At 49.1% G+C, this 25,033-nt stretch overlaps 2 protein-coding genes across 6 annotated transcripts in view; both read left to right on the top strand.

Moving 5' to 3' along the window:
• KIAA1671 (KIAA1671 ortholog) overlaps positions 1-19,981 on the top strand; it is a 47,098-nt gene extending 27,117 nt beyond the window's left edge. For 3 of the 5 annotated variants that reach the window (XM_031592416.2, XM_090152470.1, XM_031592420.2), the window contains 7 exons: positions 11,564-11,682; positions 14,412-14,667; positions 15,401-15,575; positions 16,440-16,567; positions 16,686-16,819; positions 16,944-17,027; positions 17,645-19,981. In XM_031592416.2, coding sequence (XP_031448276.2) covers positions 11,564-11,682; positions 14,412-14,667; positions 15,401-15,575; positions 16,440-16,567; positions 16,686-16,819; positions 16,944-17,022 — 891 coding nt within the window. In that variant the 3' untranslated portion in view covers positions 17,023-17,027; positions 17,645-19,981. Of the gene's footprint in view, positions 1-5,028; positions 5,355-8,203; positions 8,355-11,563; positions 11,683-14,411; positions 14,668-15,400; positions 15,576-16,439; positions 16,568-16,685; positions 16,820-16,943; positions 17,028-17,644 lie in introns of those variants that run through there. The other 2 variants (XM_031592419.2, XM_090152471.1) reach the window with 2 other exon arrangements.
• Positions 19,982-20,533: 552 nt separating this feature from the next.
• Positions 20,534-22,680, top strand: CRYBB3 (crystallin beta B3). The gene is made up of 6 exons (XM_090152473.1): positions 20,534-20,865; positions 21,051-21,130; positions 21,787-21,905; positions 21,989-22,121; positions 22,197-22,339; positions 22,433-22,680. The coding sequence occupies exons 2-6, from the start codon at positions 21,056-21,058 to the stop codon at positions 22,596-22,598; spliced, it is 636 nt and encodes a 211-aa protein (XP_090008599.1). The 5' UTR covers positions 20,534-20,865; positions 21,051-21,055; the 3' UTR covers positions 22,599-22,680.
• The last annotated feature ends 2,353 nt before the right edge of the window (positions 22,681-25,033 follow it).

The following is a 25,033-nucleotide window of genomic DNA, read 5'->3' as shown; positions in this document are numbered from 1 at the left end:
GACAATTTTTCAGCTCTAGTTCTAGAGACTGCTAAAACCCTGCTGGGATTATTGCTAGTCATTGAATAGTAATTACAAATTTGCAAGCCATTTGGGTTATTGAAGCTAGAAATCAAGATCCAAAGATTGTTTTGACAAGGTCTCAGCTGCTTTGCCCTTGCAGAGCAGCTTGCTGCTTCCCCGGTGTGCTGGAGCTCTCTGCCACTGTGTGTCACTGCAGCTGCATCCCATCCCACACTGGGGAAACGCACAGCATCCTCGTCCGTCTGCTATGATAGCAAAGGGATTAAGTTCAATTTACCATGAAATGCTTTGAGGAAGTAACGCTCTCTTGGTTCACGTCTGGGAGGGCTGAGCCACGCTGGGCTGGGAGCAGTGGGACAGGCTGCTGACGGGGGGCTGTGCCACAGCTGGATGTACATCCCAAGGGTAATGGGGTAACCTCACTGCCAACACGTTGCTGTAAAGTTGGTTTGACTCAATTCCTGCGTTCCCATGCTGTTGTCCACGCCGCTACCGCTGGGCAACGGCCAAGTTCCCACTATTGTTTCTGTTCTTTCAGCAGTTGCAACTTGTTAATACAGCGCGTGTTTACTGTACTGAAAGGAAATGGCATTTAGGAGAGAGCAGCTTGAGCACGGTGAAAGTAGCCCTTTGTGGGGGGACTTTCCTCGAGTTGCACGAGGATCGCGTGCTGCAGTGCGAGGGTTCTCTTAAAAATTAACTTCAGGTTAATCTTAAACACGAACGCGGGTCAGGAAAATGTAGTATTTGGTTTGGTGATTCATGGCTGGGGCTGCGTGACAGAGGCAGTGTGGGTTATTTGCTCGCTGCATACCTGGCAAGTCCTGGTCGCCGAGTTGGAGGTTGCAGGTGTCAGATGTGAGTGGGTGTCCAACGGCATTCGGTTTGCAGTGCAGCAGTGCTGAGCAGGAGTGCAGCAGATGTGGCTGAGAAGCAGAAGGAATTGCAGAGCCCTGGGCCTGGTGGGGAAACGGTGCCTTCATCTCCATTGTGTTCGTAGAGGGCCCCACCTGGGCAGGGAACCCAATCCTGTTGGACAGAGCCCTGCAACCCAAAGCACAGGAGTGCTTTCCCTTTGAGTGTTTTCTGAATTCCCTAAGTCAGATTTATACCCTCCGTAGCTCTAGTAGGTTCTCATCTTCCACGAGAAAGAAAAAATTATGCCAAATTTCTCTAGTCAGACAGCAGTGAAAGCTTCTGCCAGGCAAAGAAGGAAGATGCTTTGGGCGTCTCTTGGTTTTGTAAGGCCAATTCTCGTTTGCATGTAAAAGTGGCCAACTGTGGATCTAACTGGTGTGCAGTGTTCAGTGCATGCTGGAGCTGTAAGTAATATTTATTAACAATCACAGAATGGCTGAGGTTGGAGGGAGGCTCAAAGATCACCCAACCCCTGCTGAGGGCTGGCTGCTCCCCACCAGCTCCGGCTGCCCAGTGCACATCCATGGCCTTGGGCACCTTCAGAGATGGGGCAACAAAAACCTTTCGTAACAGTAGGTTTTTTTTATTGCTACAAATGGGGGAGGGAGAACCAACCCAACCACCATTATTTATCCATGTTTTGCTTGGCTTGAACCTTCTGACATAGGTAAATGTAAAGAAAATGTTGTCAGTACTTTCCAGAAGAGCTGTGCTGTAGGAGTTTCCTGTTTCTGCTTTGTTTTTCAGCCTTTCCTCCTCAGCTGAGATAGAAGGGAAGTGCTGAATGATTGTGGACATGAGCCTTCAAACATCATCATGTATTTTTAGCACATTCCCTAAGCTTTAGCATTGATAGCTTTGTTTCATGCTGAAACAATTCAAGGTCCAACAGCAGTGCATGGTCAGGATGTTTAGCTGCGCCTTGCTTCGTGGGGGACAGAAAGGATTGATGTCCTCAGAAACGTTTGGCACTGCTAGCATTACAGTTGTTACTGAAAATCATATTTAAACCTAACAGTGGTACAGAGAATGTTATTATTGGCCTAATGCATCCTTATTATCATCTGACTGCAATTCATTAAATTGTTCCACGTATAGATTGCTGTTTAAGTACCTACTTCAGTATGGCTTCTCTTAAAGGAGAGCAGAAGGTACAGAGCTTTGTCTTGCCCAGCTGATAGCGCTCTGCTTTCTTTTGTTCTGAAGTCGTTGAGTGTTGCCTGTGCTCTACAGAAACAGTCAGGTGCTTTCCCTGAGCAGCTGGGACTTGAAACAATGGGCCGAAGTCCTGAAGTGCACGAGGAAGGGCGGTGGTCGCAGGAGGGGAATGCAGATTGGAGCTCAGGGCTGGAGGCTGGATGGCACTGTTTAAGGACTAAAGACTGGAAGGTATTGGAAGCAATAGGTTTCGCTGCCGCTCTCCCCCCTCATCCTGCACAGCTGTGAACTCTGGGGGCTTTTAAATAGCCAAAGGTTGGAAAGAATGGGCTGAGAATCCGATTTATCTCCTTGTAGTTGGATGTGTGTACGAGGGAAGTGTCTCTAACATCAGGTTCTGATGCCTTTGTCATTAACAATCATTCCGAATAAGCATAAATTAAAACTGCACGTGAACTTAAATTATGCTGTTTCAGATTGAAACAAATCTAAGGCAGGAAACTAAATATTGGGTCAAGCTTTGAGCACCTGATGGAGCTGTGAGTGTCCCTTTGCATTGCAGGCAGTGGGACCAGATGGCCTTTGGGGGGTTCTTTCCAACTCAAAGCATTCTGTGATTATATTCAATGTAAATATTAACAAAGTACCTGTTGTTTCAGCTTACGCAAGAGTTTTCACTGCTAATAGACACTGTCCAAAGTTCTCATGCTAAAATACTCCTTTCAATCAATACTTATTTTTTTCTTCTCGACCAGAGGCTGCTGGTGGCTGTTGCAGCAAGTAGAGCAGTGTAAGGCATCTATGTGAATTGTGCTGGTTGGCAAAATAGAGAATTTGGGGGCAAAAATAAGCAAATTATTCAAACTCTATTCTGTGGTGTCTTACGAACCCAAGGGGTATCATAGAATCATGAAGGTTGGAAAATAGCTCTAAAATCACCCAGTCCAAACATCCACCTACTGCCAATATTGCTTACTAACCATGTCCCAAAATTCTATATCCACCATTTCCTTAAACACCTCCAGGGAAGGTGACCTTGGCAGACCCCATCGTTAGCATGGGAACTCCCATAAAACACGGTGTAGAGGTCAGCCTATGAAGCTTTTAATGGGGAAAAATAATAAGTGGAGTAAGTGTTCCAGTCTTTGCTGGGCCTATTGTAGTGTGTTTTTAGGATGCTGCTTCCACGGCATTGATATGGAGGTGCATATCAGTGAGGCAGTGCTCCTCCAAAATTCCCTTCTTCCATACCTTGCTTATTTTTCTGGGTGGTCCAGGGGCAGCTGAGCTCAGCCCCATCTGTTGGCCTCGGCCAGCTTGGGTGCTGAGCTCAGGAGCCTGTGCTGTGGGTGGGATGCAGGATCTCCATCGCTTAACAGAGACAGAATAATTTGTTAAATATCTTTTTTCTGTTACTTGAAAGACATAAGAAGAGCCCTGCTCTTAAGGTCACCTGATCGGGGAGATCTCCTTCCATTTCTGTGCAAAACCAGCTCGGTAGCTCTTCAGAGGAAGGGCTATGTAAGGAAGAACGGGTTTTTCTGTTGGCTGGATTCCTTTGCAGCACGGAGGGTTTCTATTTGACTGCTAATTTGAGAATGTTCAAAACAAATGTAAGGTGTTCTGGGGTAAGAAACGGGGTATGGTGTGCTCCGTGAGGAGTTCCAGGCTGAGAGTTCAGCTCTTTAAAGGGAAGAAACTCCATTTCCTCCAAGCTCATAGGCATGGTTCCAGGCAGCACTCCTGATACAGTAAAACCCTAAACTGGCACCATTTCATGCCATATTGCTTAGAAATTATTCATTCTGTTAAATCTGCTACCCCACAAAGGGTTATGGGAGAGGGGAGAATGATGCAATGCATCGAAACAAAAAGAAGCCCTGATCACAGCGAGCAGCTCTGGCCAAAGTATTGCCCCCCAGCACCTCTGGGCCAGGCAAATCTCCACGGCCGGCACGCTGCAGGTCGTGGTGTCACCGTGCCCGGGTGACACGTGGGAATGGCTGAGCCCGGGTTAATCGTTGACAGGCGCTATTTGGATCTCAGTGTTGCTCGGTGAATGGCGTAAGGAAGGGGCTGCGCATCCCCATCCCTACCCACGCCTTGCGGGAGCTTGGCCTGGCCCCCAGCCCCTCCGTGCCCGCCTGGCTTCAGGCAGAGAGATGCTGTTCCGCGTCGCCATGGCAACGCTGCCTGCACAGGGCCCAGCCCAGCTCCTTCCCGTTGCTGCGGCTGTGTCACCCCGCGCATTGTTCCAGGCAGGCCGCCCTGCTCGGGAGCAGCTCGCAGGAGCCGGGCGGGCGGCCAAGAGCTGGCAGCAGCCAGCGGTGCTCCGGAGCGCTGAGCCTGGGGAGTGCAGAGCTCCGCGCCGGTCAGCACGCTGCCCCGCAGCTCTCGTGCACGCACGGCCTCGGGTCTGTCAGTGGGGCTGGCTGCGGCCATGGCACCGTGGGCAGCGGGCGGTGGGAGCTGCTGACACCGTGCCCAGAGCCCATGGAATGGGGAGCAGCCCGGCGGCCGCATGGATCAAAGCGAAGGGACGCTCCGTGCTGTGCTGAAGTGCTGCCCTGCCGGGAGGATGCTGCCCTTCTGATACTGGCTGCAGCGTGCAAAGTTGGCTTCCGAAAGGAGATGCTTATCCAGCTCCGGAATGAGAAAGTAAGACTGGATTTCCAGGACTGAGACCTTCATTTCTCTCTCTAACATGGCTGAATGAAGCGTTATTTTGAGCAAACGTGATTGTAAGTAGGAAAACCTTTTATTTTATTTTTTCCTACTTGACAAATGTCCGTTTCCAGCCTCACGTCTCCATTTAAACACAGGAGCACGCCGGCAGCGCTAGCCTAGTGCTATTTACGTGCACAGGAAATATTGTACAAGCAGAATCCTTCTTGCAGAATCCGATCGGGGCTGCCACGCAGAATTATATTCCTGAATATCCATCTGGGGAAAAAAAAAAGAAAAAAAACCACATAAAAATGGATTACCTGGGAGACAAGCTGACCGTGGCCCAAACTCACATGACCCAGTGGATGGGCACGGTGCGTCGGTCCCTGCAGGAAGCGCTCAACCTGGTGACGGCGGCGGTGGCCCACGAGCGGGCTGCCGGCCCCCGAGCCCCCCTGAAGCGGACCTCCTCCTTCAGGCACTTCGCCTCCCGCAGCCGGGAGTCCTTCCGGCGCTTCTCGGTGCGCAGCCAGCAGCGCTTCTCCTCGCTGAGGAAGAGGCAGAGCAGCGCGGAGCCGCCCGACCTTGTAAGCCCTGCACCGTGGGAGGCTGTGGGGGTGGACGGCCCGCGTGCAATTGCAGCTTTGTGTGGTGTTTTTTGGTCTGCTTTTGGGTTAGGAATGATCCGGAGCGGTGACAGGTGAAGATGTCTGTGCCCAGCTGGCTGGAGCACGGATGGAAATCTTTGCCAGGGGTTTGGCAGTGTTGGTGTCACGGGTCGGCGTGACTCTGCGTGCCTTTCTGTGTTTGCAGTGCCTGAAGTTGCACTTGAAAAGAGCTGAGTGCCCTGCAGTCGGTGGTGAGCAGTGGTTATCCACTGCTGTTTTTTCTTAGCACCGTTGCTACTTTGTCATGGGATAGAAGCTGAGAGACCCAGGTGAATGGGGAGGGCTCCAGTTTCTGTTTACTCGCTGTAAGGTGCACAGACGTGAGAAGCCCCAACGGGAGGGCAGTGAGGCCCTGGCAGTGCTGCCCAGAGCTGTGCTGCCCCATCCCTGGAGGTGCCCGAGGCCATGGATGGGCCCTGGGCAGCCTGAGCTGGGGGCAGCCAGCACACGGCAGGGCTGGGGGATCCCTGAGCTCCCCTCCGACTTCAGCCATTCTGTGACATGGGCTCAGGGAGGGCTGTTCATCAGCGATCCAAGGCAAAGCCACATTCCTGGGGCAGGTGTGGCATCAGGCAATGGGGCCGTTTCCAGCATTGCTTTTATCAGCTCTGCTGCTTTTTTGGCCCAGCTTTCTGCTAATCTCCTTTTTGGCTGCACTGGGATATTGTCAGGTGAGCACAAAAGAACCAGGAGGAAAATATTTGGTAACCATTGTTACACTGTTAGCATGGTGACATTTGTATTGAAGTGGATACATTGGATTTGTTAGAACCACCCGAACGCGAAACTTGTTTAAACAAGTGAAATGGATGGGACTGCAAAATGGGGATGGAGAACCTGCAGAGGGCAACTGTGCTTCTTGCTCTGCAGAGCAGGGAGCCCTGGGGCGTGGGGTCACCTTTCCAGCAAACTTGCTGAAGGCAGCAGCGGAGCTGCCATTCTTTTGGCACATGCTTAGCTTTGTGCATGCATTTAGCTCAGCTTATGAGCAGTTCCTGTGCTCCAACTTAAGGTCACTCAGCCCTTGTGTAAGTGGGGAGTTGGTGCTGTTGTGCTCTCCAATGTGCCACTGCAGTGGGATTGGAACTGGGTGATGTTTGAGGTCCCCTCCAACTCAAACCATTCTGTGATTCTAAGCTCTTAAATGAGGGCAAGCTGGCAAGTAGGCTCCTTATTTAGTAATATGTCATATCTTTGGTGGTCGCTCCTGCAAGCTTTGTATCTGGGAAGGGGCTTGTGGATAAATCACCACCATCCTTCTGGGCTGTACAGGAGGCTCTTGGGCACTGAGAGAACTGTCAGCATTGGAAAGGACTTGATGTAGTTGGTTATTTCCTTGCTGGAGGTCATAAAAGTTGAACACTTCAGAAGCCTGGGGGTTACATCTTTGATGTGCCGTCATATAAAACCTGTGGTTAATACCCTCAGTTCCTCAGGTATGCCTTTATGCTGCTGTAAAAGTATGGCAATTTGTTTCTTTTGGCTTCTGGAGAGCATTCATCTGCACCAAACACTTTGGTTTTACCCCAGGTCCTGTGCCCTGAGTATCCTTCAGCAAAAGAACCAAATGCATGCTGGCATTCTTATTCTGAGCTCTACTGTTTTGCTACAAACCTATTTGGCCCCAGTATTCCCTGGAAACCCAACAAATCGTTCTCAAAAATACTTTGTGTCCTGTCCATTTATCGTTCAATGTGCAGACAGCTATTGTGGCAGTGAGAAGGAAGTTGTAGCAAGTGGGCTTTCAGAAAGGAGTGTTTGTGTAGCTTGGGGCTAGGGGGAGGAGAGCTGTTCTGTTTAATTAACGAAGATACGAGGGCCAGCACGAGGAGACAGCTCATGCTTTTTCATTCTTAATAACTTCTCTTTGGTTTAATGGGCCATGAATGTGGCTGGCAGTGCAAATGAGGGCCATGCAACCACAGCCATGGGTGCTGAGCTGAGTGCCTCTGTTGTTCCCGACTTGTTTTGACAGTAATAATCACTTCAGCTCAGCTCTCTGATGTTCCTTAGGCTTGTTGCAAGGAGATGATGCAAGCAGCTTCTAGACTGTATGGAATTTTTGTTTAAACGAGCGGTGCACCATTTCCAGATATTCATTTGTTGGCAGGAAATCCCACTGCTCTGTGTGCATCTTAAATCCTAGACTTCAAACTGGGGAGCCCTCTTTCCCAGGATTGTTTGTTTGAGGTTTAAAATTGCGTCTTGCTTGGAAAAGCCTTAACTGTGCAGCAGAGCTGTGAGGTACAGCATTCCAAGTGGGAGGTGTTGATTTCAAGCATGCAGCTTGTCAAAGAAAAAGCAAATAGATTCACTTCCTACCATAACAGCATCAAATCAGTGTGCTCTGGCTCGTCCCTTGCAGCGCTGGAGCCTTGTGCAGGGACCACGTGGTGGATGCGTGGTGAGTTCACAGTGAGTCCCAGCAGCTCTGTTTTCAGGGTACAGAGCATGACAAACTCCAAACCGCCTTTGGAATCCTCAGTGGAAGGAGTGGATGGATTGCAGTCATGCAAAAGCTGTGGCTAGAAATCATTGCGCATGGTCACAGGGTTCCTTGCAAAGCTCTGGATGGAGCCGTGGAAAGCTGGGACTGCCCTGTGCAGGGATGCAAAGACTCTGAGATGGATTCATCCCATTCCTTCTGTCGATATTCCAGTGTTTCTTTGAGGATTTTACATTGCTCAGCAGTGTCTGGGGCTGAGGAGGGCAGCCCTGCGTATCCGTGCATGCGGGTGGAGTTGGAGCTCCTTCAACTTCTTGGAGTGAAAGCTGCAGTTCCTGGAACTGCTATCTATGGCCACAGGGCCGGGTGGGGCGGCACAGCGGGTGCTGCTCCATGGGACCCATTGCCCCACGGCACCGAGCCTGGTCCCAGCCATGACCTTCTCCCTGTGGGCAGCACTCATCCGCCGGATAGTAAGTAGCCGTGGCATCCCTCTGCCTGCACTGCTGCTCCGGAGCTTAGGAAGTGAAAGTATCCAGGTTGCAGAATTGTAGAATGGCTTAAGTTGCAGGGGAGCTTAGAGATCACCCAGTCCCAGCCTCCTGCTTTGGCTTGGGTGCCAACCACCAGCTCACGCTGCCCAGGGCCCCATCCCATCCCCCCAGTCCTATCCTATCCAATGTTGCATAGTTTCTAAGGCAAACAGTGCTTTATTTTGTTTTCTTTTAATGCATTTTAATTTTATCAGTGTGTGTATGTATGTATAAATATACACACAAAAAACCTTTCAAGAGGCTGGCAAAACTTTTCAGTGAGTTTTGTGCTAGTAGAGTGGATGGTCAAAACTCCATTCCTTTGTGCAGTTACCTATTCAGATTCATTCTGCCAGTAGATTTTAGCTTCTCCTTTCTGCACGTCAAGCTGCAGGGTGTCATTTTGGCTGTCTGATGTCTCAGTCTCTTTAGCAAACAAAGATTATTTTTGAAGCTGTCTGTGCAGATTCTACCTCGTGAGATCTCTGTCAACTGGTGCTCCTCGTGTGCCAAGTCTTTATTTCACAGCAGCACAGAAGAGTTTTTCACGTAAATATTCACATTCATTCTCAGTTATGGTAAATTTTTGCACTGGCAGGAGCAATATTGTGTGCACATCATTTTCAGGAACTGGAAATTGCAGGAATAATCAATCCTGGATTATTGCCAAAGCAGCTTAATTCCAAGAGAGTCCTGAAAGAGCTTTAATCATAACGCCTGCTTTTAGATGAAGAAGAGCGAATTGTGAGTCAGTGTCCAACTCTGCTGTTCTGTTCCATCCGAAAATTACGTTGTGTTTATCATGGCTACTGTTGTTGGAATGATTAAATTGATCAAATCATGGGGAATTACTGCATTTGAGTACTGGATGGAGAGTGGTGTTTGATTGGGGACACCTTCTGTGTGTGCTTTCTGTGACAGTAAGTGAAGAAATTCAAGTAAGGAAATTCTTCACTTGGGTTTATGCTGTATGTGAAGAAGAGACCGGAGCCCTTTTTCTTATTGCCTTTTCCTTTTGAAATGCCTCTTTTTATGGATGATGCTCTGTTTCTTGAGGACCTTTTAGTGTCTGGCTCTGTGCACGCTTCGACCTTTTGAGCTTGTTCTGTTCCGAGGGATAAAACAAAGAAAGAATGGGCCACTTGCACAACTTCATCACGTTAATAATTATCTCACATGAAAAACAAACCAACCCTGTCCAGCACAGGTCTGCTCTGCTGGGCTGTTTGTTCTGCTGTGTTTGTGTGAGTGAATGGCACAGGGCACTGCGAGCTGTGTGATGGACTGGGCTGGTGGCAGACCCAAAGAACATCACCTGTACATCCAGAACTGCTCCGTTATGTTCCCTATGCTGTTGTGTTTTAAAGCTTTCGGTGCTGTTTCCATTCATGCTCTTTGTCAGGAGTGCTAAGCTGTTCCAAGGGAAGTGGTAGTGCCAGCAGAAGCAAATGTATCTGTATGATCTAATTTGGAATCACTCCTGTCTAAAAGCATTTCAGCCATGAACCAATACACATGTCGAGCTCTCAGAGAACCTTCAGTTGAGCAGCACGGTTGTGTCTGAATGTCTTTCCTGCTGCTGCTGCTGGGATGGTGCTATTATCTGGGTTGTGCATGTTTTCTCCTTACAACCACCATTTTAGTGATAACACAGTGTTTTTTATAAACAGTGGGCAATGTGTGCCCTGAGGGCTCGTGTCTGCTAGAGGAGTGTTGGTTCTGCCCCAGCACAGAGCCTGTGAGGAGAGTTTGTAGGAACCCAACCATGTGCACATGCCAAGAGAGAGGCAATGCTGTGTGGTTTCTAAGAGCAACAAGGCAATTTCTTCTGCCATACAACCGACTGCCAGGGGAAGCACCTTGCTGCAGGCTAAAGTGGGGATGGATGGAAAAGTGAAGGAGTTCAGCTTACATCTGTCCATCCATGGGCACATGGAGAAATGGAGGTTAAGGATTAACCCAGTGAGCTGTGAGATGTGGGGACATCTGAAAGATGGGAAGCAAGGAACCTGTTTTGTGTAACTCCCCAAATGGGCACCTTGAGTTTTGCAGGCTGAGAATTGTCTGGCAAAGGTGCTTTTTAATATTGGAACAAATAGCTGAGCCTTTTATTGCCTTATTTCACTTGGTGTTAAAATAGACCACTTTGTCAGCAGCAAATAGCTGCGACAGGACTAGAAAATGGCAATTGCTGATGGTACACTTGGGGGAATAAGGAAAAAAAAGATGCAGGCATTTGCTCCCAAAGATGCAAGCATTGTAGAACTTCTTGAGTAGCTACTGTCTGTGTTGCTTAGCTATCCTGAATCATCAGTCTCAGAGCAGCATTCTTCAGATTCACAGAAGTAATGGCACAAGAAACCACACAGCTTTTTGTGTTTGTGTCCATGCAGGGCAATGGGTGCACTGTGTTTGGGTAACTCTACCTTCAGTGCTCATCTCCATGCAGCTGCAAAGCAAAGGGTACAGCAGTGCTATGTTCTGCTGCAAAGGAACATTGGTCTGCTGCAAATTGAAGGTGCCAGCAGCAGCAGCTGGCCCACTTCTGTCCCCAAAAGGGAATGATCCTCGGATGCACTGATTCCCTTTTTATTTCATGGATTTCCTGCCTTCATCAAATAATTCCTTGAGGTATGAAAGGTCAAAGTAGAAGGCAGTGAAGGAAAAGCAACCCACCAACACTGCAATCTGCCCTACTTTGTGTGCTGTATTTAAACTTTCCAGTAACACCCATCCATTTGCCAAGGGCTTTCTAGTGTCTGGCCTTCTGCTTAGTTATTTATTGATGATTTTTATTTTGAAGGTCTTCCAAAGGAAGTGAATGAAAGTGCTTTTTAAAGCTAGCAAGCTTTAAACATCAGTGGAGCTGACGTTTCCCCTGTGCGCTTGGGGGGCTCTGTGTAGAACTCCTGTTGTTGCATGGGTGAGATAAGAGTTGCTAAAACAAACTAGCTGGTTTCTACCTTTAGAATGGGTTGTTTGGCCAGGAAATTGGTGCTCGTGTTGTAGAGAGCTGTGGTTTGGAGCTCACAGCCTTTTTCCACGTTTAAGTTGAATCGATCGATTCAAAACCACAGCGGGAAATAAAACCGAAGCCATTCAGCCCTGGGATAAAGGAATGATGGTGGGTTTCATTTGCTCTGTTGCAGGACCAGCTGAAGCAATGCTTCACAAGACAGCCCCCTGAAGCCAAGGACACAGACACGTTGGTGCAGGAGCCCGACAGCCAGTATGGCACCTGGAGCGAGCAGCGGTGCAGCGGGGACAGGTGAGCATCATCCCCTCTGTCCTGAGCACACGTTCTGCCTGAGCTGCTTCATGAGAAGCACCCATCCTTCTGGTTTTTGCTGCAAGCACTCAAGTGTGCGTGTCCTCATGCACACGTATGGATTTCTAAAGTTGCATGCTCTTGTTGCAGTGGGTGTGAGGTTTCTTTAGTCTATAGGTGAAGAAATATTTCTCGAGTATTCGCCAGCAGCAGTGAGGTTTGGAATTTAAGTTCCAGCCCCCCCAGGGAAAAAGCAGTATCACCACTTTTATAGGCAATGACAAAAACCAGCTTTGACTGGAATAGATCTAACAAGTCTGCTGGTGTGTGAAACACAAGCAGAATGGTATTTAGTAGAGCTAAAATGATAGAAGATATGGGAAAAGTATATTTCCTTGATTAAATGCATGAAGTGGCTTTAACTAAGGTAGGTAGTGTAGTTTTGCATTGCATTTGTTTCTGTAATTGCAATTAGAAATGTATATTTGCATGTTTAGAGAGTGATTATCTACTGCGATATGTGGGTCGAATGGGTAGAGCTGGGGGTGGGCAGAGGTTCTGCTGTAGTTGTCCACTTTTTTCCCATCAGGTAGGCAAGGATGTGGTCTGACCATGGTTAGGCAGTCTATGCTAGCAGTTTTGAGATTTGGTGGGGGCAACCAGCCTATGGCAGGGATTGGGGAGCTCAGAGGTTCCTTCCAACTCAACCATGCTGTGATTCCATGACTCTGATCTTTAAGGCCCCTTCCAACCCAGCCATTCTGTGATTCTGTGATCTGCCCTGCTTGAGCCAATGTCTTCTCTGCTCAAGGTAGTGTGGAAATAGCGTTTTCCCTGCTCTTTTTTAATGCTGTATCGTTGAACTCTTACAGCAGATATTCATATCAATTCTACTTCGTGTATTTTACACTTGAGAACTCTGAGTTATAAATATATATATATATAAATATTATCGCTTATGAAGTCAAGGGGAGCTTTCAGCTGACAGAGCGACGTGCCAACATCCAGCTCTGTAAAATGAACTGTGATTTTAGTACCTTGTAGGTGTTTTTGGAAATCAGTTTCTTAACCAAGGTGCTTCTCTGGGCTCCTGAAGAGACAGCTATTTCACACTTGAAGGATTAGAAAAGCAGCAGATAAAATGTCTGGTTTATTAAAGTATTGAACTCTCAATCCTCACATCCTGGAATTTTGTTTCCTCTGCAGCAAATGTTTAGTTTTTAATTACAGTGTAACGATGCCTACAGCTCTGCTTGAAGCTTCCACCTTCTGGCATTTTCCAGTACTAGAGCCATGAAGGGGATTATTTTATCCCCCTTAGGAACATTTCATTGATGCATCTGCATATGAACTCATTTTCTCTGAGAGAGGAAGGGAATTTCAAAATAAACCATGACTACATGGCAACAGGATATACATGGTCCTGCTGCTCAATGAGCTGCTTGGAGGGGGAGGAAGGATCACTGTCACCCAGGGCTGAGTCACTGTGGAGCAGGCACTGGGGCTGCTCTGGGCTCACTGCAAAAAGCTTTTTGGAATGGAGGGACGTGGTTGGACTTAGAGGCAGGAATTGGGTTCCTGATTAACGTATCTACAAGATAGTGCTATTTTCTCAAGCAATTGAGTGAGCATTTCTAAATTGATGTCATAGAAAATCCTCGGTTACAGATTGAAACAGGCTTCATAAGGAAAAACAATTAACTTTTATGGGAAATGGCTTTTTAGATTGCATGCGAAAGATAGATTTTCATAGAGTGAGTATTTGCAAGTGTTGCTAATGTACTCAATGCAATATATCTGGGTATATTCATAAAATGTGAAATCTTAATCAAGCAGTAGAAAAAGATACGTAATACCTCTCCATAATGAGAGCTGAAAGCATATTTTACATTACAGTATTTGACCATTGTTCTGCAGGAAATTTTCCCCCTAATTTGCTATTCAGCTGGAGGAGCCCACTGTGCAGAACTGATGGTGCTGTTTCTCCTCTCTGTGCTGCAGTGTGTGATGGAGCTGTGCAAGGAGAACCCATTGGAGAGGTGATGAGTTAGAAACCACCAAGCAGTGCAGGTTCAGTGAGAGGAGCTGTGTTTCTCTTTGCATTCTTCCATAGATTTTCAGGGTGAGCTCTGCACTGAGTTGCACCAGCTGAAGTGCTGGGCTGTGGAAGGGGAGAGGCTTTGTGGAGGTGTGAGATCAGGGAGGATCCTTCAACACAGCTCTCATACGTTTCCATGAGAGGTGTTACACCTTTGGATTGCCATCTCTTTTTCTCTACATTATTCTGTATTTCAGTGGATATTTAGATCCACTAAAGCTGCGGATAGCAAATACCATTTGAGGTAAAGAATGTGAGACCAAGCCTTCCTCTGGAGCTCATTAGTACCATTCCTTAATTATCTCAGGGCCTACTGCTGGAGGAGGGAAGCAGCATTCACCGCCCACGAACTGGAACGCTCTGTGCAGCATTCCCTGTGCCAGGCTGGAAATTATCTCACGTCCCAGTGGTTGGTGGTGGTGGTTGTTCAGCAATGGGCTCCTGAGTGCTTTCCTTCCAGGATTTCCATGGCCTTGGTCCATCTCACACACTGAGGTCTATTGTTCAAAAAAAGTGTGTTTAGATTCCGGTGTGTTAGGTTACCTCGTGACTGTTAATGTGTGATCCAGAATATCCTTGCATGTATTTGTTCACCCTGAAGTCTCATAGATTTCATTTTCTTCATCCACAGCTTTGTGCCTGAATCTCCTTCATCAGAAAATGATGTCATTTCCACGAGGAAGCAACCACCAAACAGCCAGCCATCATCCCTGTCCTCTCAAACAGAGCCCACCTCCCTGGCTGACCGCTGTGACTTCTCCAAAGACCAAAGGAGCACAAGTCTGGACCGTTCGAGCACTGACATAGACTCTACTGATGGGACTGAGTTACCTCCTCCAGGAGATGCCTATCCTGATGGAAAGACCACTGACTTCTCATTCATTGATGTAAGTTATCATGAAGAGAAGACAAATTCTCCTTCATATTAGCTGTACTGCTACCAGCACCAGTCACCACAAAGCATTCCCTTCTGCAGGCTTTGCCCTCAGTCTTCTTCTGCCTTTTCTTTATCATAATGAATTTTTCCAGCTAACTTCTCATTTGGAAAAGGTTAAGGGCAAAGGCTATAGCTAAAGAGGTTTATTAATAACTTTCTTATGCATCTAGGAGGTAATGCTTTTTTTCAGTGCCATGCTGCTTCACTTGTGGTCTGCTTGTTGCTGGTGAGCTGGCATGGAATTTCTATGGATGACAACCTGTCATCACATTAAATTACAGCCCTCAGCTATGCCAGGACTTAGTCTAGTTGTCCTTTTTAGATCCCAGTCTCCCTCTTGGCCATCAGCTGTTACTAGCTAGCAAGGCCTGCATTCATAAAACACTTCAGGAACCCAAATCCCGTTTATTAATTCATTTAGTGAAACTAATTCATGTAGATCAGCTGTCCACAGCCAAGAGAGATCAAAGGCCCAGCATTGCACCCAGTTAGCCACAATGCAGCATATCCTCATCATTAATTCTCTTTAATATAGCTTTATGTAACAAGAATAATAATCAGGCAAATATATATCATTTAGTTAAACTGTGTGGTTTGGTGCAAATAGGGTGGGGAGCCATTATGCAGGGGGTGACTTTTCTTTTCAACCAGACTGAAAATAAGGGGTTTGTTTCTTTTTATAGCAAACCACTATTCTGGACTCCAGTGCACTGAAAAACCGTGTACAGCTCAGCAAGAAGAGACGCCATCGGGCTCCTCTTTCCCACTCGCTGAGAAGAAGCAGAGGGCTGGAGTATGAAAACAGATTTTCTTTGACGGAAGAATCGGGTAGTACGTGGATGTTTAAAGATTCCACAGGTATCCCTCAGCTATCTGAAATAACGAGGTGTAATCAATTTGGTTGCAAGGGCAGGAGTTTCTGAATGTTGGAATGCACCTGGAGTTGCACTGAAGTCTAGCAGCAGCTTCTTCCTGCCAGCTCTGAGCTGTCCTCTGAATTGAGCCTTCCCCTCTGTTCCTTGGAGCCTGGAGGGAGCTCTGCTGCCTTGAGCTCCCTGACTGAAGTGAAGGAGAGCTTCCATCTCCGTTAGTTCTGGCAGCTGGCATAAGACAAGCTTGTTGGTGAAGAAAATAGTGAGTTAAGGGGCTGTGGAGCTGTTTTGAGTCAGAAGGGACCCCCAAAGGCCATCTGCTCCCACTGCCTGCAGTGCACAGGGACACCTGCAGCTCCAGCAGTGCTCACAGCCCCGTCCCCTGAGCGTGGCTGTTTGCAGGGATGGGGCTCCAACACCTCTCTGGGCACCCTGTGCAGTGCCTCACTGCCCTCAGTGTCAAAACTTCCTTATATCCTTCTCAAATCTCCCCTCTTTGAGTCTGAAACCATTTCCCCTTGTCCTGTCACAGCAGATCCTACTAAAGAGTCCATCCCCTTCTTTCTTACAGCCCCTTTAGATACTGAAGGGCCACTCTCAGGTCTCCATAAAGTGACATTTATTAACTTAAGAGTACCTTTTTTTTCCCTTTCATCAGCCAGCAAGAAATCTTTCTATTGCTGAGCATTTAGGGTATTTGTTGCTTTGATCTCCATTGGAGCACTGAACTCATTACAGTGGTATATTACTATTATTCTTAATACATTTTTGAACAGAAACAGAGTTCTAGAATGACTTAGAGGTGGAAAGCTTGCTGAACACGTATATTTTCTTTTAAACAATTGATTAGAAGAGAAGAAACCTATGCAACAAGAGGATTCTGATGAGGAAGAAAAGACACAGCGTTCTGGGAGGTTGTCTTTTGTGCAAGCTCAGAGGCTTCCCATATTTCCAGGAATGGACCACTCTGTTCTCAAGGCGAGTAAAGGCAGAATGTGTCAGATCATTTGTTTTTATAAATGTGTGATATGTTTTGCATTGAACAGTCTTACTGCTGTGTTAAAAAGGACCCCTGTTCTTTATTTTCACTTTTTAGGCCCAGCTGCGGAAAAGACACGAATCTGAGAGTCCTGGTGAGCCAAGTTCTGCTCAGCCGTTCAAATCCCCTAAACCACAGCTTGGAACTCCCGGTAGCAGAATACTGCCCTCCAGTGTAGAGAAGGAGGAAAGGTGAGAGACTTCCACAAGAGTCAAAAAGATGCTCCTGAGGCTCCAGAGAAAATTGTATAATTCTTTTTTTGGTTTGTTTCGTTGATGAATGTTCATTATTAAAGAGTGTATTTTTATATCCTAGGTCAGAAGAAAAGTCTCCTCAGTGGCTTAAGGAGCTGAAATCAAAGAAGAGACAGAGCCATTATGAGAATCAGGTTTGATAAAGGTATCTTCTGATGCTGAAAGTGGGGCTTTGCTAAATGAAAGCATGCAAAGACAAGAGAGACATGGAAAATATTTCCTTAACGTGTCAGTATAGCAGCTATGTACGTGTAAATATTAAAGCAGACTGCATTCCTGGACACACATTTATAGTAAAGTGAATCTGTGCTGAGGAAGAGCAGTTTTTGTGATTCATTTACACTCATTCTCTGCAGTCAGTTTTGGTTTGACACCACTCAGCCCATTTGTGCTGCCATTCCCTAGTGCTTCTATTGAGCAGCAGCAACGCAGCCACTGGGCTAGATGACCTTAGAGGTCTTTTCCAACCTTTATCATTCCGTGATTATGATTCTATGAAGTGAGACTTGTACACAGTATGAGCATGCTGATTTTCAGCAGCATTCTGGGCAGCTCTTGGATGTTTAGTGTGTTGAATAGGACAAGACCAAGATGAAACTGCACCATTAAACAGACATTTGTGGGTCTTTGCTACTGCAGATGCTAAAAAGTTTTTCACTGCTTTTATGGTTGGACCAGATGATCTTAGTGGTCTTTTCCAACCTATATTCTGCGGTATTTCTTGACCATGTCATTCATTTTCTTTTTTTTTTTCCTTTTCAGATAGTGATTCTAGCTAGAAGAAGATAAAGAAGTTTAACAGAAGCCTTAACTCATCTGAACTTAAAATTCACGTCATGTTGCTGCTGTTTGCTTCCTGCCTCAACTGCTATGTGCATGGTGCCTTCCTGTTTTGTGGAGAAAGCTGCTTAATATTCATAGTCAAATACAAAGCTGTATCTTCTTGGATATGGGAGGATGGTCACTTTAGAGCTACCTGGAAGAAGAACCAGCGGTTCATAGCGCTAACTTTCAGAAAGTCTCAAAAGATTGTAATGTTTGATGTAGGAGTGCTGTGCACTGGAGAAGTCCCCTCACTGTTGAACAAAGACTTCGTTCCTACCTGTGTGTTCAGCACCTGAAATGTACGACTTATGGTAGATGTGTCGGGTGTGAGGCTGGGCTTTGTGTTTGTTTATGAACATCAGAATTTTAATCAAATTTATCTTTTTTTTTTTTTTTCGCTGAAAAAAAAATATACTCGGCTCCTATTGAGAACGAAGTTTGTGGAATGTGAGAGTGGAAGAACAAATGATGTTTACTGCCATACTGAAAAAGGAAACTTGATGATTTTTTTTGTACAATGTATTTTTGATTGGCTTATACTTCCGTGTGCTCTGCTGATCCAGCAGATGAATATCATTTATTTTTTTTTTTTTAGACGAACAAATTGTTAATTTTGGGTCACTCTTGAAGTGGTGCATTCAGTGTTTTGTCAGCATGTGGGATAATTGCTTCATTGGAATGTCTTTCCTAAAAAAAAAAAAATCAAGCAATAACGTCAACCAGTTCTCTTTAAAAAGATATATATACATACATACATATATATATATATATATATATATATATATATAAAAAGAATGTAAATACTGTTTTTTTATAACAAAAAAAAAAGGAAGACAAGAGGGAGGATGTTCTACTCATATCAGGGTTCCAGTTAACTGTTGAATGTCACTTTAATAGCAGTTTGGATAGTCCCACTTCATGTTTTTATTCGTTAATCTGTAAATACCAGTTTTAAGTTTTATTTTTATGCTGATTGTGTGGGATAGCCTAAACGTGATCTCTGGTCTCAGATGATTTACTTTTCCTTCTTTTGCTAAGGCTGAGGTTCCAATAGCCGTGCAGATCGCCTCAGGCTTAACATGGGTGTTACGGATATCGCTGGTATCTCCAATGCATTCGTGTTTTGAATACAGATTCTGGCATATCAGGCAAGATGTCCATTTAGGGCACACTTGATTCTCTCCCCCATTAAGTGCTCTTTTCAGCAAACCCATAGGAAGGCGGCCCCGAAGGAGCTGTCCGTTGTGCCGGCCCCGCGGGCGGGCGTCCTTCGCTCCTGCAGATGCAGCACCAGCACTGAACTTTTTCTCCTTTTCTCCTTTATGATCCGGCTTCTCAGAAGGCTCCGATTCCGGCGGAGCTCCCACAGCAGTGCATCTGCCCACGCTGCTGTCTGCCGAGCCCGTCGCTGCCAAACCCGTGTGCCAGTGCTCCTCCCGGAGGAGCCCGCCCTGCTCATCGGAAACGACAGCAGCACGTCAGGATGCAGGTCCCGTCTGCACGTCTCGCCCAGATCTGCTTTCAGTAGCAGCTCCTCGTACTTGATCAGCGTGGCTCTCTAATTAAAACCTTTCCTTGCTGCTGTGCCCCATTGCACACCAGATCTCTTGCCCCCGTTCCATTTTAAGCCTCTTCCAACTCCCAACTCGCCACCTGACCTTCCAGCCCTGAGCCATGGATGTCTGCTCAAGTGGAGTCAACCAGAAGAGCTGCCCGTAGCCAATTCTAAACCAATTGCACGTTTTCTTCCCTTCTCATTAGATGGTGGTAGAAAAGGCAAATCTGAGGTCAGCTTTGCGCACACATCTGTTGGAATTTTTCAGGCAGCGTTCACCAGCTCTGTCCCACTTTAAAAAGGATCTAGAAATCAGGTAAATTCCCCCTGCTTACCAGAATACTTAGGCAGGCTTAATTCTAGGACTCGGCAGGCTGACGGTGTTGCGTTACCACTCGTTGGAGAACTGGCTGTTCCATGGTCTAACAGAGGAAGGCAGAGATTTTTTGCCCACAGTGTTGGCTCCGTGTTTGGGGAACGAATGTGTATGCATTTCCACATCTGCTTGGACAATGCACTGAAACTTACTGTGTTTAGTAGTTCAACCTACTACTGAGAAATGTTTAATGCTTACATGTCTAATTAAAAAGCATCTTTAGAATGTTGTTGAATGGGAAAGTGTCTTTTCTGCTCTATTTCTTTGTATTGTATAAGAATTGAATATACCTACTTCCTTCTCTGCAGGTTCTCACTGTAATAAAAGATCTATTAATATGTTACTATGTGATAAATGATAGAACAGACTGTAATACACTTTATATACACGTTTATTTTCATTCCAAATAACGCTTGTTGAATTCTTCACACTTCTCTTGCCACATGCTGTGTTTGCTGTTCAGGTGAGGTGGGAACGTACCCTTAAAGCGGTGCGTTCATCAGCTCTTTGTTAATTAGAGGAACCTAATTAGTCAGTTGGGCTGTGGTGCGATCCCAGGGCAGCGTCCCATACCCCATCCCGGTCCCATTGGGGGTGACCCAGTCTGTGCCTTGGGAGGGAACGATGGCGTGTGTCCCACTCTGCCCCAACTAAGCCCAAGTGTTGGGAAGGAGGAGCAAGTGGTTTTTCTCATTGATTTGGCCTCTTTGATCAGGAGCAAGTCAGCAGTTGTTGCTTTTTCTTCATCCTCATGAATTAAAGAGGGGGGAAAAGTTGGACTTTGAGGGAGGACGTGGCTTTGGGGGCAGGAGCAAGGCTGTAATATGGGTTTGGGGATCTGCGTGCCTTCACCATTGCCTCCATACCATGAGCAGCTCCAAACGGCTGCAATGCTCTGCACGGTGTTTGCTTGTGCTCTCAGCCTGAGCCCTGCCCTTTGCTGCTGATGGGAGAGTTTTCCAGAGGTCCTGGCAAGAAGCTCCGTGAACGTGCTGACGCTGATTTCGACGTTAATCTGCGGCACATTTTTAAGGGGCGGCCGGGAGAAATCCCAACGCTGCTCCCATGCAGCGCCGCGCGCCCGCCCTATTGAGATGAAATCTCACGGATGGAATCAAGCGGACGCGGCTGCTGCATCAGCGTCCGAGCAAAGTGCTGCCCTGGGCAGACGCAGCCCATAAATAGCGCGGCCGCAGCTGGGCATCGCCGCAGGACACAACAAGAGAGGTGCGCGGTGCAGCCGGGCTGGGGCGAGGAGCGGTGCTGCGGGGTGTGATTGACCGCAATTAACCGTAATGGCACGCGTGGGGCTTGCTTGGATCCCGCTCCTATTAACCCTGTAGCAGTGGGGAGGGTCAGGTGCCTCACCTGAAGCCGATGCTGCGTTAACGGCCGCGATTTGGGTTTTCCAGGCACGATGACCGAGCAGCAGAGTCCCCCCGAGCAGATGGTGACTGGGGAGGGCGCTGGTGAGCGCGGTGGCAATTATAAGGTATGCGGGGATGGTGGTGACACGCTGCCTGTGCGTGTGCTTGGTCACCGTGGTGTCACCAACACCCGATGCTACGTGGTGGCAATGTCACCCCTGGGTGCGCCGGTGCCATCAGAGCACCAGCAATGCGTGGCCACCTGCAGCTGCAGCCATGTCCCGGTGTGTTTGTCACCTCCCTGTGATTTTTCCTCTTGGGCTGCAATGCGTGCAGCTCCAGGAGATGGAGCACTGCTGCGGCTCTTTGCTCGGGCGGTGATGAACTGCTGTTTGTGGGTTTGGTCTGAGGGCTGTAGGTGTCACCTCTATTCTTTGCCACTCCGTGACCCAGACTGGGGGCTTGCAGCTGGGACCCTCCCCAGGATAGGGATCTGCCTGGTGCTGCACACCAGCCCGTGTGAGGCAGTGGGATTTGAGGTGAAAATACCGAAATATGAGCTCTTACCCAGGGCTGGACCATGCCTGGGATGTGGTGGGACTGGTGGGAGCCAGCACTGCCGTAGATCTACCATTAGAGGAGCACTGTCCCTGGCATGGGGATGTGATGCTAACATCCATGTGGGTCTGGCGGGCTCCGAGACTGAGTGCTCAGCTCAGCTCTGTGCTGGCACAGGATGCGCACCCACCCACGGCAGCTGGTGCTGTTTCTGCACCCCCAGATCACCATCTATGAACTGGAGAACTTCCAGGGCCGCAGGTGTGAGTTGAGCGAGGAGCTCCCCAACGTGGTCGAGAAAGCTCTGGAGAAGGTGGGCTCCATCCAGGTGGAGTCCGGCCCGTAAGTTGGGGGGTGGGACTGGGGTACACCTTCCCTGGGCCATGTCCCCCTGTGAGGAGTGGTGGTGACGTGCTGCCCTGCAGGTGGCTGGGCTTTGAGCGGCAGGCCTATGCTGGGGAGCAGTTCGTGCTGGAGAAGGGTGACTACCCGCGCTGGGACTCCTGGTCCAACAGCCACAACAGCGACAGCCTCATGTCCCTCCGCCCCCTCCAGATCGTGAGTAGTGGCAGTGGGGGGGCACAGAGGGCTGGAGGGGGTTGTGGGGTTATCCCTAACCCATGTCCCTCTTAGGACAGCCCTGACCACAAGATCCACCTCTTTGAGAATGCTGGCTACACCGGGCGCAAGATGGAGATCGTGGATGACGACGTGCCCAGCCTGTGGGCCCACGGCTTCCAGGACCGCGTGGCCAGCGTCCGGGCCCTGAACGGAACGTAAGGGTGGCAGCAGTGGGACGGGGCAGCTCTCCTGTCCTGGGGACAGCACTTTGTCCCCACGGCCCCACTGAGCGCTGCCTCCATGCGCAGGTGGGTGGGCTATGAGTACCCGGGGTACCGGGGCCGCCAGCACGTCTTTGAGAAGGGCGAGTATCGGCACTGGAACGAGTGGGATGCCAACCAGCCCCTGATGCAGTCGGTGCGCCGTGTGCGGGACCAGCAGTGGCATCAGCGTGGCTGCTTCGAGAACAGCTGAGCGTCGTGCCGGCCCTGCGATGGGCGGTGGTGATGCTACCGCCGGTGCCATCAGTTTGGTGTTCTTTGTGCAAAAACCTCAATAAAGCTCTGAGCTGAGGCTGTGGCGCTGCGTGCTCAGGGTGGGAAGCGGGCGCAGCCGGGGCGCACAGAGCGGGTGCAGTGTTACATAAAGGCTGCGGCCGTCCAAAACCAACAGCCCCAGGGCTGCGACTCGGGGCGCTTGCCAAAGGTTTGTTCCCTTCTCAAAGCATCTGCCTGGGCCGTGGGAGCGCTGCCCCTGAGCACAGTGGGACCGAGGTTCCAGCACGGCTGGGGATGTGGGCAGCTCACTCGCAGTGCAGCACCCAGAGTGGGGCTGACCCATGGCTGGACCGTGCCCCATGTATAACCCCAGTGCCCTGCACAGCCCTCAGCCTCCTGTGCAACCATCATCCCTGGGGCTGTTCCTGCACCGCACACTGCAGCACTGTGCCACCTCCAGAGCTGTTGCTCCCTGGGCTGATCTCCCCAACACTTCCTCGCAGCCCCTTTGGTTGCAAATGCATCCTGTGCCATGTGCCATGCTGTGAGCTCAGTGCCAGTGCAGCCGACAGGGATGCCAGGCATGGCGTGACCTTGGCTGTGGATGTGGCCCCAGTGCCAACCAGGTGCACAGGGCATCTCCTGCAACCTGTCGTGCTGGTCCCACTGTGTTGGGGTGAGGCTGTCCTGGATGGGGCAGGCAGAAGGGCAGAGCCTTGGGGCCAACTGCTGAACCCTGCTGTGAGCCCTGGAATTAGAGGAGGACCCATCCTGACACTCTGTGCCCAGGTGGTGGGTACTGTGAACAGCTGCATGGGGCATGGAAGTGGTAATGATGTCTGGGACTGGCAGCAGGGATGGGGGATAGGTCACAGCTACCTGACACCCCACGTGTGTGGCTGTCTGGGACACATGGGGACATATTAGTGGGTATGGTGGGGGTGGGTTTGGGTTGGACTGGATAAGGTCTTTACCTACTTTTATGATTCTCTGCTTGGTGCTGGGGCACATGCCCCCCACCCTGGGCTGGGGGAACCTTGTGGGGGATGGTGGTGGCAGCTGGGCACGTGGCCACTATTCACACTGTGTGCCTCTGCCCCTAGCACTGGGGATGGAGAAGGATCCTTCTCTGGATCTGTTGGCCAAAAGCCATCCCTCGAGTGAAGCAGTTTCCTGCAGTCACAGCTCCATGTGGCCCCATGAAGGTGCTTCCTGAGCCCTATGTTGTGCTCAGATTGTGGCACTGACTCTGTGTGCTGCTGTCCTGTGTGCATCAGGGCGAGTGCTGATGGACATACCCAGGCAGAAGAGCCCCAGGGTCTTCCCACGATGCTGGGGCAGGAGGAGCTGCAGTGGGGGGCACAGACCCTGCAGAACACCCTGGGAGTGCTGCTCTCCCCTGTGCCAATCCTGTGTGCCACATGGGGTGACAGGGGAGGGGTCTGCTGCTGCGAGGGGTCTCAGAACCTTGAGTCCCCAAAGAAAATGGCTTGGTCACAGGTGGGATCCTGCCAGCACCGTGCAGGTGCAGAGCTGCAGGATGTGGCCCAGTGGGGATCCAGTAGTGTCTTTGTCCACATATGCTGATGGAATCCACGCTGAGTCACTGCTGGAGGCTCCAAAAAGGGTTGGGGCTACAGGAGGACCCCCAGAGCTCACCCCACTTGGCACAGGGCTGGGGGATCCCCTGGCTGGGGATGGGTAACTCAGGTGCTTGCTGCTCGAGCTCTCTGGTTGGCACTGCACGAGGAAAGTGCTGACGGCAGCGGTTCGGGTGCTCGCGGCGGTTTGTCGGGGGATCAATTCCCTGGCTCCAAAACTCCTGATGCAGGGCTGCCGGGCCTTTGTTCGCAAGGGCCGCTCTGGGTCTTGGCATGCGTTCGGCTGATGCATGCAAACTCCAAATCTCCTTGCCAACAAACCCAACAAAGCGGGTGAGGCGAATGTGAAAGCTAATGAAATAACTTCGACTTGGGGTTTCGGGAGACAATGGCCCGGCGGGTCAGCTGACCGAGGTTTTCATTGGGGTTTAATCCAGCATTCTCGCTTTGAATCATGCTCTAGCTATTTGGTAAATAGTCTGGGCATCGTTCTGCTGCGAGGCGGTATAAATTCCACCCCTCGGTCCCAGACCTCCACTGGCTCAGGCGGTACTGGTCTCACTGGTAAGGATTCTCTCTTTTTGTCCTCTCCTTTCTGGGTTTGTTTCCACACTGTCTTGCAGCTCTCACCCGGAGCCACGGACCGGGCAACCCATGGGCAGTGCTGCCCGAAGCTGGGCACTAAGTCACTCATACAATTTTTGACCAGAACCGCCCCACTTGTGGCTGTTTGGTGCACAGGGCCCATCCCAGCTCCGTGCTGGGACCCTCACCCCATGGGGAACGGGGCTTTGACCCCCGAGCAGCACAG

The sequence above is a fragment of the Phasianus colchicus genome, chromosome 18 (genome assembly GCF_987193195.1).
Source record: "Phasianus colchicus chromosome 18, bPhaCol1.hap1.1, whole genome shotgun sequence".
NCBI classification, from domain to species: domain Eukaryota; kingdom Metazoa; phylum Chordata; class Aves; order Galliformes; family Phasianidae; genus Phasianus; species Phasianus colchicus.
The sequence above is the reverse complement of the archived record's forward strand: the minus strand, read 5'-3'. Positions and strand labels throughout refer to the sequence as shown.

Bases quoted from the DNA above. Each gene is read 5' to 3' on its own strand.
- CRYBB3 (XM_090152473.1), top strand. From the start codon at position 21,056: ATGACCGAGCAGCAGAGTCCCCCCGAGCAGATGGTGACTGGGGAGGGC. The intron at 21,906-21,988 runs GTAAGTTGGGGG...GCTGCCCTGCAG, and splicing joins ATCCAGGTGGAGTCCGGCCC to GTGGCTGGGCTTTGAGCGGC. The intron at 22,340-22,432 runs GTAAGGGTGGCA...CTCCATGCGCAG, and splicing joins GTCCGGGCCCTGAACGGAAC to GTGGGTGGGCTATGAGTACC.